At 37.4% G+C, this 15,172-nt stretch overlaps 1 protein-coding gene across 2 annotated transcripts; it reads left to right on the top strand.

Annotated features, from left to right (window-relative positions):
• Positions 1-70: 70 nt before the first annotated feature.
• duox (dual oxidase) lies at positions 71-13,035 on the top strand. Of its 2 annotated transcripts, none has more exons than XM_083545973.1 (33): positions 71-354; positions 1,267-1,365; positions 1,539-1,700; positions 1,784-1,971; positions 2,296-2,497; positions 3,072-3,238; positions 3,547-3,607; positions 4,130-4,226; positions 4,438-4,528; positions 4,638-4,740; positions 4,856-5,028; positions 5,158-5,333; positions 6,113-6,231; positions 6,310-6,450; positions 6,571-6,690; positions 6,785-6,987; positions 7,122-7,307; positions 7,444-7,669; positions 7,789-7,882; positions 8,027-8,202; positions 8,590-8,656; positions 8,747-8,824; positions 9,259-9,437; positions 9,585-9,815; positions 10,144-10,243; positions 10,352-10,401; positions 10,515-10,642; positions 10,747-10,900; positions 11,039-11,271; positions 11,403-11,561; positions 11,678-11,833; positions 12,023-12,151; positions 12,463-13,035. In XM_083545973.1, exons 1-33 carry the CDS (start codon positions 291-293, stop codon positions 12,583-12,585), a joined length of 4,635 nt encoding a protein of 1,544 aa, XP_083402099.1. In that variant the 5' UTR covers positions 71-290; the 3' UTR covers positions 12,586-13,035. The 2 variants fall into 2 exon arrangements, with proteins under 2 accessions (XP_083402099.1, XP_083402100.1); XM_083545974.1 differs by having other exon boundaries at positions 118-354; positions 1,288-1,365.
• Positions 13,036-15,172: the final 2,137 nt, after the last annotated feature.

Raw genomic sequence — 15,172 nt, 5'->3', positions numbered from 1 at the left:
TCTCTGATAAGCCTGGCACGTTGTTTCAGACGTGCGTACTCTGGAGTTGCCTCCACACACTCCCTGTGTCTTTTTTTTTTTTTTTTTTTTTTTTGGTGCTTGCACTCAGATAACACTGCACAAGAGCTCACGTTGCCCAGTGCTTCACTCCTACCTTCAATGTGCAGACTGCTCACAGGAAATTGCTTTTTGGTTTCTTTCCGATTTTCATTTATTTTGTCAAGTTGCTGGGGTTCTCCAGGTGTCTCACCTTCTAAAGAGCTACATTTGGCTGCGTTTTTTGCTTCAGAATGGATTTGCACAGGAGTGCATGGTGGACTTTAATATCACTCTCTCTGACAGTCTATGCAGCAGGTAAGCATAGTGAATAGACTTCTAATATATTTACAAAGTTATTTTTTCTTATATGTGTATATAAAACACATTTAAAAGTCCTGCCACAAATGATATGTTCTGATCTCCTTTGGAAAGTACAAAGGGAGAGGTGATAAGCATGTGAACAGGGAAGGAAAGAGCTCCTGGAACATACAGACTCAACAGTTCTCCAAGCTCTGTATGTAATACAGTAAAGTCGAATGCAGTCATTTAGACCCAGGGCAAACAGTGTAGGTATTAGGAGGGATTGCAAGCATACTATTTTAATGAGGACTGCACATTTTCCACAACTAACATTTGGCTCTTAGAACATAATACGAATATTACAACAATTGTTCAAAGCATCACTTTTAATACTTATTCAAAAAATGACAACGTCATATGCCTTTTATGCCACAGCAACAGTATGATCATTAATCACCAACTGGTCAGTTCTGACATGTAAAAACTGTATGTTTGGAAAGAAGCATGCACATAAAGAATGATTATACATTGCAAAAGTATTGCACATTTCATGAAAACAAGATTTCATAATGTCTTAGATGTACAAGATCATAAGATTATAATCAGGTCCATGTAATACATGTCACGTCAGCAACAGAAATATAATGTAAAACCCATACCATAAGCACACATGCTTGATCTGACTTATTGTTTGTTTTTGGAACTTATTAGACAGAATACAGTGATTTCTCTGAATAATTCTCAATATTCTGAATGTGCTGTCACACACAATGTCAACACTAATGTTAGAATGCTATCTACTTTCAGTTGTTGCTATTTTTCCTGTTTACTTCCAAATCAGAGGACAACTGAGTGCCAGTAGTGGCACATGTTTCTGATATGTAGGTTTTAAGTTTAACACATTTATTATTCTCGTCATGATTGTAGTTGCCTTTTGTTGTCACATAGACTCCAGCATCACCTGGGAAGTTCAAAGATATGATGGCTGGTATAATAACTTGGCCTTTCATCGTCGGGGGACAGCAGGTATGTATCTATCAGTAGTGTAAATGCTGGCTCCTGGACTCATGTCCAGGAGAGTAAAAACAATTTGAAGGGCCAGTATATGGACCTGTCATGGAGCCCAAATACTTTGAGAAAGGTAGCCATAGTTCCATCTGAAAAACCTTATTCCATCATTGTGAATGTTTGTTAAACAGGTGCACCTCTTATGCGCCTCCTGACTCCTCACTACTCAGATGGAGTTTTTCAAATCATCGGACTGCACCTACCCAATGCACGACGCATCAGTAACGTAGTAGCACGTGGCCCCAGTGGCCACCTATCAGTCCAGAACCGAACGGTTCTCTCATTGTTTTTTGGTGAGTGACACCTTTAGTTTGAATTTTTGTACTGACTGAAGCACACAGTGTTTCATTTTGACCACATTTCTTTTGGCCATTAGGTGTTCATGTTGTGCATGAGATTGTGGAATCCCAAAAACCTGGTTGCCCTGCTGAGTTCATGACTATCCCAGTCCCACAGGATGACCCCGTCTTTGGGCAAAACTCCACAGAGCAAGTTCTGCTCCAGTTCCAGCGAGTACAGTGGGACCATAATAGTGGACAGAGTCCAAACAATCCTAGGAGACAGGTAACACTTCATGTAGAATTGAGTGTATTACATTTATTTTAATGACAAGAACTACACCCAATAAACCAGACAGAAAATATATATTTTTTTCTATGAGCACCAACAGAAATTTTTTGGGTGTAGAAAATAAATAAGCAGTTTGTGTATAGAGCCTAATACACAGTTCAAAATTTTACTATTTGACAAATTGTTTTGATTTATTCCCTTTTAACTTGCATGGCTCACATTTTAACTGTACAATGTTCTATCAGTTTTCTTGTAGTTACTGAATAACATGTTTTAAGTAAATAACTGAATAAAAGCTGAGGGTTCTTTACATTACAGGTAAACCAGGTGACAGCTTGGATTGACGGAAGCTCAATCTATGGTACAACCAGCTCTTGGTGTGATGCTCTGAGGAGTTTCCAAGGAGGGCTTCTGTCTGTAGGCTCTTCTTCTGACATGCCAAAGAAGACTGTGAGTGGCAATTTCATGTGGAGTGCTCCAAACCCCTGCACTGGACAGACTGGTCCAGAGGGACTCTATGGTAAAAAAGTATTGTATGTTCCTAAAAACAGAATCAGCTAAAAGAAGTGATGTTGCTGATACGAATAACTGATGCTAAACAAACATCAACATGTGATGCGACACCTGCATTCATGTGTTTTTGATGTTTATTTAGACTTCTAACTAGTGCAATGTTTTCAGAAAGTTTAGAATGAGCTCACTCATCCCACAAAACAGGCTCAATCTGCATTATTGTCGTTTTTATGTTGTCCACCTGGTCCTACATTTTTGCTAAGCCTCATTAAATCCTACAATGACTGTATTGTTGTTGTTTGGTTGTTGCCTTTTGATGGTGTTATTCATTATTTCTGCCACATAATCCGTGGTAAAACTTGTCTCCATGAACTTAAGTCATTGAGAAATGGCGAGATAAAAATTGAGTGTTTCTGCCTTAAGAAACACATTTATCAATATGCGGTTTAAATACTCAGACGATATATCTCATATGTTACAAAAACATATAAACATGTTTCAGTCAAAAGTATAAAATAAACAGTACGGGTGTGAGGTATCTTAATCTTCCATTGTGTTCACTGAGCATTATGTCTCCACAGAATTTGGGAATGCCTGGGCCAATGAGAATATCTTCACAGTAGCTGAAGCGATTGTTTGGTTTCGTTACCATAATTACCTCGCTACACAACTGCACAAGGAACACCCATCGTGGTCAGATGAGGAGCTTTTTCAAAATGCAAGAAAGAGGGTTATTGCCACATTTCAGGTAGAGAGAAAAGTCACCTGTTATTTTGAAACCACAAGGAGTAGATGGAAGTATTAATTTGGTAGTCTGTCCACCTGTAAGGTTGCCTCACATTCTTTCTGCAACAGGGCTTAGGACACTTTTATTTAAACTGCAGGCTATTCCAGGTGCAAAAATAAATAATTGCCCAAGTCATGAGTCATTACATGATACTGAATGGTGAAGAAAACTATTGCCTTAAGCAAGAGTCGATTAAATGATACAGATTATTATTTGAAATGTTTGTATGGTTTATCGCTCCATAAGCAATTCTTTTCTTCTGTCTCCAGAACATTGCAATATATGAATGGCTGCCTGCATATCTAGGAGTCTCGGTGCCCTCTTACCCAGGTGAGAGGTCACAGAAATGGATGTGTGTGTGTGTGTGTGTGTGTGTGTGTGTGTGTGTGTGTGTGTGTGTGTGTGTGTGTGTGTCTGTTTATATTTTGGTTGGGACTAAATATATCCACTAGGATATGATTATGCTGCATTAAATAATTATGTCCTTTAAAATATTGGATGATAGACAAGTGTGTGTACGTGTATATGTGTGAACAAGTTGTGGTGAGCTGACATGCTCTACTTACCTGTGGTTTAGTGAGTTACCACTTGAGGTTCTGTTTAATGGGCACAATGGGCTTTAGCTGCGTCAGTGCAGGTTAACGCAAGCCAGGGATATTATTTTTGCTGAGGAAGCTAATTTTTTTGGATTATCCTTTCTGCAGAAAGAGAACATAAATAAACTCAAATGTTGTATTAAACACACATTGATTGACATGTACGTATCTACAGATACCTTTTGCACTGACTTTAATATTTTTAGTTTTTTTATAGTTTTTTTTGTTTGTTTGTTTGTTTTTCTAAATCACACAGGCTATCAGAAATCTGTGGATCCAGGAATTTCTCCTGAATTTCAGATTGTAACAACGTGTTTGGATTTAACTTTGCTTCCCTCTGGTGTCTATATGAGGTAAATGCTTGCAATTTAAAATGCTAACAATTTTTTTTAAATGCTGTTTTGTGTAAATGTTTTAAAAACAGGATAAGATTAATAAATGATACACAATGAACTCACAATGCATTGGTAATTTAATTCTCAGCAATGTTTAAAAATGAACATTGTTCATGCATGCTTTGTTGTTCTTTTTTAATTTTGTGGGGTTTTTTTTATTTTTGTTTAGAAACAAGACTTGTCACTACAGAAAAGTTGTGAACATCGATGGGAGCACTTCTCCAGCACTCCGCTTATGCAACAATTTTTGGAGCAGAGACGTGAGTCAAGAAAAAAAAATGTCCTTAACGTTCAAATAATTTAAGATCAAATAAGAAATTATTTCAAATAAAATTCTGAAGCAGCTTTTTATCTGGTTCCTTGCTGTAGAATCCAAATTTAAAATCTGGCCAGGATATTGATGACCTGATAATGGGTATGGCTTCACAGATATCTGAGAGAGAAGACAACATAATTGTTGAGGATGTTCAAGGTTACACTTTTTTTCTTGTTTTTTTTTCTCATATAGTAGTATATATAGTATATTAGTATATGTTTTAATGAGCAAGTGACTAAGTCATGTCCTCTCTGTTACATTTCCGGTGCAGACTACATGTACGGCTCCTTGCAGCTCTCACGCACTGATGCTGTAGCTATGGCCATTCAGAGAGGCCGAGACTTTGGGCTGGGCAGCTATAACCAAGTCAGAGAGACCCTCAACATTCCGCCTGTCAAGACCTGGGAAGAGATCAATCCTAGTCTGAACAAGACTAATCATGAGGTATTTAGAGAAGATTACACAGTCATATCAGCTGTAATACATTCATTTAATTCAATATAATATAAATACCTTGCCAACCTCTGTATCACTACTCTAATGGTCAAACTTTTATATATTGTTTTGCTGTAGTTGTTTTTGGAGCTGGCCAAACTGTACGGAAACGATATCAACAGGTTGGAGCTGTTGGTTGGAGTTCTGCTGGAGCTAAACAATGGGCCAAGTCCACTTATTTCATCTATCGTCCTGGACCAGTTTGAACGCATCAGAAATGCAGACCGATTCTGGTTTGAAAACCAACAAAATGGGTAGGATATTACTTATATGATAAATTCATTGACTCACATTGACTCTTAATTAATTCAGAAATTTAAAGCTGCTGAATGTAAGATTTGGAAATTTTCCCCCATGTTTTTTTTTAACATAGATCACGCTGTATCATTCTACATCACACTGATTAACCTTGTGGTTGTGTGTGCCAAACATTCAGAAAGAATGTCAAGATATAATACACATTTAGAGAGAATTTAAAGATTTGTCCCAAAAAGTCATAATGACACCAAGGGTGTCCCGGCCAATTATCTGTATGGTAGTGTTCAGCTTGATACTTCGACCTAATCCAAGAGAAAGAACAAAAATGATGCTGCTGTATTGGCTACACAATGTTAGCATGCCAGCTAAATCTCATATTAATAGTGTGTAAACACCTCCAATGACTCACTCTCGCCTGATATAACTAAGTATCAAAATAGATACTAACAACTCCTGTTAATTCATAGCTGGCTGTATTGAGCTTAAGTGGCTAACAATTTCACACCTAGAATAAATCCACAAAATGCGAGAATAAATACAGCCCTTTATCAACAAGAAATAAAAAATAAAAAAAATGTTCATGTCTAAATATGAAGTGTGATAATGTTTAATTTATTTGACATTTATTTATTTATTTTGTATTTTTTTATTCTATGCAATAGAGCTTTGATATAGAATTGCATTTTATCATCAGAAAGGTTCTTTCTTCGTTTAGTGATTGGATAATTTCCTCATTTTTTGGTTAAATCTTGGCTTTCCTGTGCTTTCATTATAGCTTGTTTACAGAGGAGGAGATTCAAGCTATACAACAAACCAAATATTCAGATGTGCTTCTCAGCATCACTAGTGCAGTGGGTGGAGACATACAGGAGGATGTTTTTTTCTGGCTAAATGGTACAAAAATTTCAAACTACTACTGCATCTATCATAGGTTTTTAGATGTTTTAACAACTGATTATTTGCCACTTATAGGTGATCCCTGCCCTCAGCCTCAGACAATCACATCATCTATGCTTTACCCATGCACTAAGGCTACTTCTATGAGTTACTTTGACGATGGCAGCAAAGCAGGTTTTGGCATTTTTGTCATCGCCCTTTTCTTCTTCCCTGTAGGTAAGTATGACTGCCAATGTGTGCATTAATTCAGATACAAGTTTGCCTTATGGAAAAGGTAAACTTTTTTTAGTTTATTTCTTAGTTTTTTTATTTCTTCATTTCTTCTTACCCAAACAGTGAGTTTCCTTGTGGCTTACATAGTGGCCTACATTCGGGCAACTAAATACAAAAGGTTTCTGAAAAGGACCCAGGGCCAGACCAAAGACAAAAAAAAGAATCCAACCCATGGAATCCAAGGTAGTTTTTTCAGTCCAAATTATTTCTGGTTGATCCTGTGATATCTAAAAACTGGTACATATTTCAATCCTTCCTGCAATTTCTTTTTGTCTAGCTTGTGAGTGGCAAGGATATTCTGACTCTCCTCAGTATGTCAGCCTGGAGATTGATGAAAAGAAACGGCTGCAGATTTATAGCGAAAATGGATCCCCTGTGCGCACTCATAACCTCGGCACTCAGGACCTCCTTGAGGTGTTTCTGTCCAATGATCACCAGCAACGTGCCCTACTTCTGAAGATCCCCAAGGAATATGACCTGGTAGGATATCATTATATTTAACATTTCCACATATAGTAATCGACTACAATTTGCATGTAATTTAATAATCTGATGTGCTGAATCGTGTTAGCTGTCAAAATGCAGCAATCAACATATAATAAAATTGTCTTTAGGTTTTGCTTTTTGAGAACAGTGTGCAGAGAACAGAGTTTGTGGATCAGCTCAAGTGTGACTTGAAAGAAATGACCCGGCATCTGATAGTGACCGAGATGAGTGAAAAAGAGCTGCTGAAGGAGGCCGTGACCAAAGAGCAGCGTGCTCAGATAGTGGAGACTTTTTTCCGACATGCTTTTTCAAAGGTAGGAATTGGACACCGCAAATAGTTATCATTTGTCTGTGTATTACTTAATAAATCAGCTTGACATCGCTTCTCACATGGATCTTGTAAATAAAGTCTTGCATTGTCAGGATTTTAAATCTTTACGTGATCCTCAGATTCTAGATATTAATAAAAGTGATGCAGGAGACCTGAGTGGTGTGTCCTCCAAGAGAACCAAAGAGGCTCTCCAGTGTGAGCTCACACGAGCTGAGTTTGCCCATGCGCTTGGGCTGAAGTCTGACTCGCCTTTTGTGGAGTCTATGTTTTCCCTGGCAGATAAGGATGGCAATGGATACCTTTCTTTTCAAGAATTTCTCGATGTTTTGGTTATCTTCATGAAAGGTCAATTGAATTGCATTTTTCTGGTTTAAAAAAACAATGTAACCATAAGCTGTTTTTAAATGTGTTACTTCATGTTATAAACCCAAATTCTTACCTCATTATTGGTCTTCTCACTTCAGGAACCCCAGAGGAGAAGTCCAAACTCCTATTTTCAATGCATGACATTAAAGGAGAAGGTTTCCTGTTTCGGGAAGAATTTTGTTCTTTGCTCAGGTAAATATTATAATATTAGATATTGACTTAATTGGTCAACTAACACTCAATGAATTTCTCATTGTGACACTAATTTACACATAATTTGTTTCCAAATTATCCTTGTATTCAAGTTCATCCTTGTCTTTTCATAAAACTACTTAGGTCTTTTTTTGAGATCTCCAGTAATGTCCTCTCTAAGAACCAGGCAGAGGAGGCTATAGCAGCTATGCTTCATGCTGCAGGCTTTGATAAGAAAGATCACATCACCTGGGAAGACTTTCACCTCTTACTGCAAGATCATGAGAATGTCCTTCAGTTTGCACAACTTAACATCAAAGGTGTTTTCCTGCACTGTACATTTATCTTTCAATCACAACACCATATTGTGTTCAAAGTTTCTTCAGTGTGGGTGAAAACATATTTATCAACTAAAGCTCATTTGGGCCATCTGCCTATGCTTTTGTCTTATTTAGTTTCTAAATGTGGTAGTTCCCTCCCCTGTTGAGCTCAATTTCTTTTTTGAGAGCATCACTGTTGAGCAGCTTAGTAATTGGAAGCATTCAACTTTGTCATGCAACTAAAGAAAAAGCCAGATGGCAGCCCATTATTTTTTCTACACTAGTGAGAATGTGGCTAATTGTCCAATATCCATCCTGTTCTTGGGTTCTGCTGAGTTGGAGTTTAATATGCCGTTTTCTTGTGCTATCTTTGTCACATAAACGAAGGAATGGAGATGCATGACATGAACAGACTAAATCAACATCGTGTGTCATTCATCAACAAAAAAGACAGGTAAGTGGTCTGTAATTGTTCTCAAAGCCAAATTATGATGCACCTGTGTATTTGTCCACTCTATGAAGATATGACATATTTTATTTTCAGTTCCTCTTTGAGAAAAAATGGTGACTTTGCATATAATTGCCCTATTGATGACGGCCAGGAACTTCGCCAGAGAAAAAAGTGAGCACTTAAGTAGCCTGTCACTTAGTATCCTGTTTGTAATGGCTGGTTTCTAATCTTCTGCATGCCACACAGGAGCACAAACACATCAAAGGTTATTAGATGCTGGAAATTGCTGCTTTATTGTTTTACAAATACAATCTGCCATTTTGCACGTTGCATGTTCAGATGTCCATGTATGATTACAGTGTGATCCATTAGGCTTTACCTAAGCTACAGTGATCCCTGTTATTTTCAGATTACTCTCCAAAACCCAGCTGTGTTTGTGGGCTTGATGTAATGCAATGACATGATGTCTGCAAAGTTTCACTATGAATTAAATCATCTTTTAAAACAGCCATATATGGTATAAATACCTCAATGGTGGCATGTAGCGTCACTTGAAGTAAGAGTTTATGATCCCCTAATAATGTACTCATTGCTCTTTTTTCCAGATTGGCCCTCTCCAACCCTAAACTGTATGTGAAGCCTCAGAGAGAGCGTTACATTAGAAGTCGCATCCAACAGAAGATCCAACAGTTTAAACGCTTTGTGGAAAACTACCGCCGCCATATTGTGTGCATTGGTGTCATCTATGGGATCACTGCTGGGGTTGCTCTGGAGAGATGCTACTGTGAGTCTAAGTGATAATTATTTAACCATAGTTGTGGCAGATTTACCATTATATAAGACTATTTCAGATATTATTTGCACTTGTTTTGAGTTGCTATTGGTCTGCTGTAACTATGTCTCACTGTAATTTTAATTTCTCTGTATGTAGTCTACGGTTTTCAGGATCGTACCTCTGGTGTCACAGAATCCTCCATGGTGGGCATTATAGTGTCCCGAGGCTCTGCTGCAGCAATCTCTTTCTTGTTCCCCTACATGCTCCTCACAGTGTGTCGCAACCTTATAACCATGTGCAGGGAAACCTTCCTCAACCGATACATTCCCTTTGACTCTGCTATTGATCTCCATCGCCTCATGGCAATGACGGCAATCATCCTCACAGGTCAGGGACCTGATAGTTAAAACTTTTTGTCAATTTTTTTTTGATAAAGTTATTGTGATGGTCTCCATATCAATTCACATTGAAATCCTACAAGCTAATAAAAAATAAAGTACTGGCAATCTGAGATGGTTTGGCATATATTTCTGCCTGTCAGGGGAAAAACAAAATAATTGATTTGTTTACACTGCAACTGTAAACCGATCATGCATCCACACAAATTTCGGACTCAAATTTCAATCTCTATTTGCAGAAGCTGGTGTCTTAAATTCGCCATGTCATAATGTTTTTTAATTTTTCGCTCTAACATCTCACCATTCTCATCTTACAGTTACACACAGCGTGGGTCATTTAGTCAATCTTTACATCTTCTCTATCAGCGAACTCAGCATCCTTTCCTGCATGTTTCCCCAAGTGTTTTCCAATAATGGGTAAATTGTCAATATCTTTCTTCTTATTGATCTTATACAATATAACCTTTACCTTATACTGCTAGAATGAGTTTTGAGCTGAGCTGTGCTTGTGCAATTTGTTTACAGGTCAGAGTTACCAGAAAAATGGACCTTCTGGTTCTTTTGTACAGTACCAGGTAGGGCTACTGTTTAATGAATGTGTAAAAAAACAGCGATTTAAGGGTGTGTGCATGTTGTTTTTTTTATTGGTCTCATGCTCATTTTCCTTTTTACTCATTTTCTCTTGCAGGCATGACAGGGATCATACTACTTTTTGTCTTAGCCTTTATATACGTCTTTGCCTCACACTACTTCAGACGTATCAGTTTCAGAGGGTTTTGGATCACACATTATTTTTATGTGCTCATCTATGTTCTGGTGAGAATAAAGTCTGAATAATCTGAAAAGATTTTATTAGGATGAGATACTGTTTGTGATGGGACTGTTAGAATTAAATGCTCTTCCACATTCCTACCCTGCAGACAGTAATCCATGGGAGCTTTGCCCTCCTCCAGCAGCCACGCTTTTACATTTACCTGATTCCACCTGCCCTCCTCTTCCTCCTGGATAAACTCATCAGCCTCAGCAGAAAGAAGGTGGAGATCCCTGTGGTGAATGCTGAGCTGCTGCCCTCAGGTACCGAATATTATATACATGCTTAACAAGCAGCAGCATATGGTTCAGGATTTAGTTTTCTTAGTCTGCTTTAGCTACTTCAGGGTGAACTCCGCATCTTTACTGTGTGTTTCATACGGGGAAATTCTTCCATGGCAGGAGTGACATATCTGGAATTTAAGCGCCCTCAGGGATTTACCTATCGTTCAGGACAATGGGTTCGTGTGGCTTGTCTGGAGTTAGACACAGATGAGTACCACCCCTTCACACTGACCTCAGCACCTCATGAGGAGACCCTCAGCCTGCACATTCGTGCTGTGGGACCATGGACGAGCAATCTGCGAGAGATCTACAACGTAGAGAGACTGAAGGAACTTGGAAATTATCCAAAAGTAGGAGGCAACTTTTCTGTCATTTTTGCCATATTTTTCAGCTCTGCATAAAAACACTCCTTTAAATTTGCTTGAACTAATTGCTACAGTTCTGATTTGTAGAATTTGCTTAAACATTTTGATCTCCTCAGCTGTATCTAGATGGACCATTTGGGGAAGGCCATCAGGAGTGGAGAGACTTTGAAGTGTCTGTTCTAGTGGGAGGAGGCATCGGAGTTACTCCATTTGCTTCTATACTGAAGGACATAGTCTTCAAGTCTTCAGCAAAACTCAAAGTTCAATGCAAAAAGGTAACAGACCCTAATGTGCATGACCCAATGTCAGACCCTAATGTACATGGCTTTTCAGCATTTGACTTGATTTTATGTTTAACTTGGAGAAATAAAAATTGCCCAATCTTCCCCAGGTGTATTTTATCTGGGTGACGCGGACTCAGCGTCAGTTTGAGTGGGTGTCCGACATCATACGAGAAGTTGAAGAGATGGATGCACAGGAGTTGGTGTCTGTACACATCTACATCACTCAGCTTGCAGAAAAGTTTGATCTGAGGACCACCATGCTTGTAGGGAATTTTTACAAAATGAACTTATTCCAAAGAAAGTCACTAGCTCACTTTCTGAACTAACACAATAGCTAATATGTTTATTTTATTTAATTTCAAGGTAGTTTATAAAATTTATTCAGCAAAACAGAAAAAGTAGTGTTTAAATTTTGGCTTAATAGATTGAATGTTTTTTGTTTTCTTCCATAGTATGTATGCGAGCGCCATTTCCAGAAAGTGTCGAACAAGAGTCTGTTTACTGGCCTGCAGTCTGTCACACACTTTGGTCGTCCACCATTTTTGGCTTTCTTCAGCTCCCTTCAGGAAGTTCATCCTGAGGTGTCTTACATTTTTCTCAAAACTTTCATTACATGAGAATTTGCCATCTGTGTAGACTGGATTCTAAGTATTAATAAGTATTAATCTCAGTATTAAGAAACCACTCTATAAAAAAAAAAAAAAAAGGTTTATATATATATATATATATATATCAATTTTTTTGTTTTTTATTATTATTATGTTTATCCATACAATTAAATAATAATAAATTATAACAAATTATGCAATACAAATAATTATATCTTAAACATAAATTAGAACAAAGTGACTGTTCCAAAACCTTATTTTCTTCATCCCATTCTTTTCCTAAGGTGGGTAAGATTGGTGTCTTCAGCTGTGGTCCACCTGGTCTGACAAAGAATGTAGAGAAAGCCTGCCAGCAGATAAACAAACGAGATCAAGCGCATTTTATACATCACTTTGAGAACTTCTAACTCAACTGTTGCTCCTAAATTTACTGTTGGTTGACACACTGCTTATTTAACTGTGAAATGTATTTTTACTAACACTGTTCATTTTATTACATTCTTTAACATGTTATAGAAGATCAAATACATTTCACCCTTCATTTAAAATCTTCCATCTTGACTGTTGCTTATAAGTTTACAGATTAATGAACAATAAAGGTAGCTAACTATAAATGTGCCTACATTAAGAGATGCATTGATTTTACTTGATACCAGAGTGCAGAACTGTTGAAGATCTATTTTCAGCTTTTTTTAATTAGCTAACTAATGTAGTGTAAAGTAACTAATCTAGTTTAACTAAACTAATGTAATTTAAATGTGATTTGCAAGATTTATTGTTTCTTCTGAGCTTCACTGTGGCAGATTTGGAAATTTGTACTGATACTTTAAAACTGAATAAAATTTGAATAAAGAATTGACATGTCTATATTTTATTCCTGAGTCAGACTTATAAGAACTTTTTTCATGTACTTAGCAATCTTTTAACCAAAAAGAAAACGAAAATAGTACACAGATTGTTGAACAATGCTGCATACATAATGCACAGACATAAGCACTTACCTTTACTCTTATCCTGCCTAATTACAAAACCTACACTCATGTTTTTACACAATACAGGAATTATGATAATACAGTAGCAGCTGCAACACAAAAAAGTAATTTGAGCTGAAATTATTATTAAGTGTAGTAAAAAAAAAGAACAGCATTGCATTTGATCAACAATAAAAAATAATAAAAGCTCAAAAATGTTCATTGTTAAAAATGCTATACAAATAAAAATGAATTGAATTGAATTGGACATTGCTGGTTTCAAATATTGATAATTTATGTAGGTTTGATCTTTAAAAAAAAGCTTGCTTCTCTCTAGAATATATCCAGTGCATGTTTCATAGCTAAATTAGATATACCAATACAAATCAAATGAAAACACTGAATAGAATTACAGTGCTTACAAAAGACTATAGCCCCCTTACAGCAAGCTTTAATAAGTTAGTTTTACATTACAACCAAATTTGTAACAAACTACAATGAATTATTACTGTTAACTTAACTGCCATTATAGTTATACGTTTTGATTGTGTAATGAGTTGAACTACTTAAGTGTTTTTATGCTTAGAATGTAGTAAGCATGAAACATTTTACTCATTCTGAAATACAAAAATATTCACTATATCTGTTTCATAAAGAAAATACATAGACAGAGACTCACTAGTCAAATGTGTGTATGAGGCTCTAAAAATTATCATCCAATTATTTTAAATAGGTTCTGAAACTGAATTTAATAAAAATTATATATATATTATATATATTATATATATATATATATATGTGTAGCTTGTATAGTAGTACAGAGTTACTGAAAATAACTCAACATACATCCACTATTGTCAAAATAGCTGGCAACAAAAGTAAGCACACGCTAAGTAATAACAGCTGTATGTCGTTTAAAAATGCAACGCCACATGACAGAACCATATACATTTGTGTAGCTTGTATTAGAGAAGTTCAAATTTGAGTAATTCTCTCATACTGACCACCGGATGGATGTTCAGCATGGCACCTCATGGCAAAGAACTCTGAGGATTTGAGAATTTGAATTGTTACTCTCCACAAAGATGGCCTAGGCTATACGAAGATTGTTAAGACCCTGAAACTGAGTGACAGTACAGTGGCCAGGGTCATACAGAGGTTTTCCAAGACGGGTTCCACTCGGAACAGAGTTCGCAAGGGTCAATCAAAGAAGTCGAAATCCTTGTGCTGTGTGTCGGGGAGCAGAAACTTGTTTTAAAAACAGACACTTGCGTGCTGCCAGCTTTGCTTTAGTGGCTGCAGAACCAGAAGGTCTGCTTCTCAGTGCTCAGACCATACGCCACACACTGCAACAATTCGGTTTGCATGGCTATTGTCCCAGATAGAATCTCTTCTGTAGCTGGCTCACAAGAAAGAAGACTGTCAAGAGCATGAATTACTGGAACCATGGCCTGTGGTCTGTTAAAACTAAGATAATCTTGTTTGGCTCAGATGATGTCCAGCATGGGTGGCGACGCTTTGGTCAGGAGTACCAAGAAAATTGCATCTTGCCTTCAGTCAAGCATGGTGGTGGTAGCATCATAGTCTGGTGCTGCATGAGTGCTGCTGGTACTAGAGAGCTGCGGTTTATTGAGGGAAACATGGATTTCAACATGTACTGTGACAATCTTAAGCAGAACTTGATGCCCTCCCTTCAGAAACTTGCCGAACAGCAATATTTGCAACATAATAACGACCTCAAACACACCGTCAAGATGACAACTACCTTGCTGAAGGTGAAGGTAATGGAATGGCAAAGTATGCCTCCAGACCCAATCCCCTATTGAGCACCTGTGGGGCATGCTCAAGCAGAAGGCGGAGAAGCACCATGTGTCTAACATCCAGTAGCTTCGTGATGTAATTATGGATGAGTGGAAGAGGATCCCAGCAACAACCTGTGCAGCGCTGGTGAAGTCCATGCCCAGGACGATTAAGGCAGTGCTAGATAACAATGGTGCTCACACAAAATAGTGACACTTTGGAC

This window comes from Silurus aristotelis (genome assembly GCF_946808225.1).
Source record: "Silurus aristotelis genome assembly, chromosome: 7".
In the NCBI taxonomy this organism is placed as follows: Eukaryota; Metazoa; Chordata; class Actinopteri; order Siluriformes; family Siluridae; genus Silurus; species Silurus aristotelis.
Note: the sequence above shows the minus strand (reverse complement) of the source record. Positions and strands in the feature narration are given on the sequence as shown.

Excerpts from the sequence above, each read along its gene's own strand:
- duox (XM_083545973.1), top strand. The coding sequence starts at position 291 with ATGGATTTGCACAGGAGTGCATGGTGGACTTTAATATCACTCTCTCTG. Across the intron at positions 4,741-4,855 it reads AATTGTTGAGGATGTTCAAG|ACTACATGTACGGCTCCTTG; the intron begins GTTACACTTTTT and ends TTTCCGGTGCAG. Across the intron at positions 7,883-8,026 it reads GAATTTTGTTCTTTGCTCAG|GTCTTTTTTTGAGATCTCCA; the intron begins GTAAATATTATA and ends AAAACTACTTAG.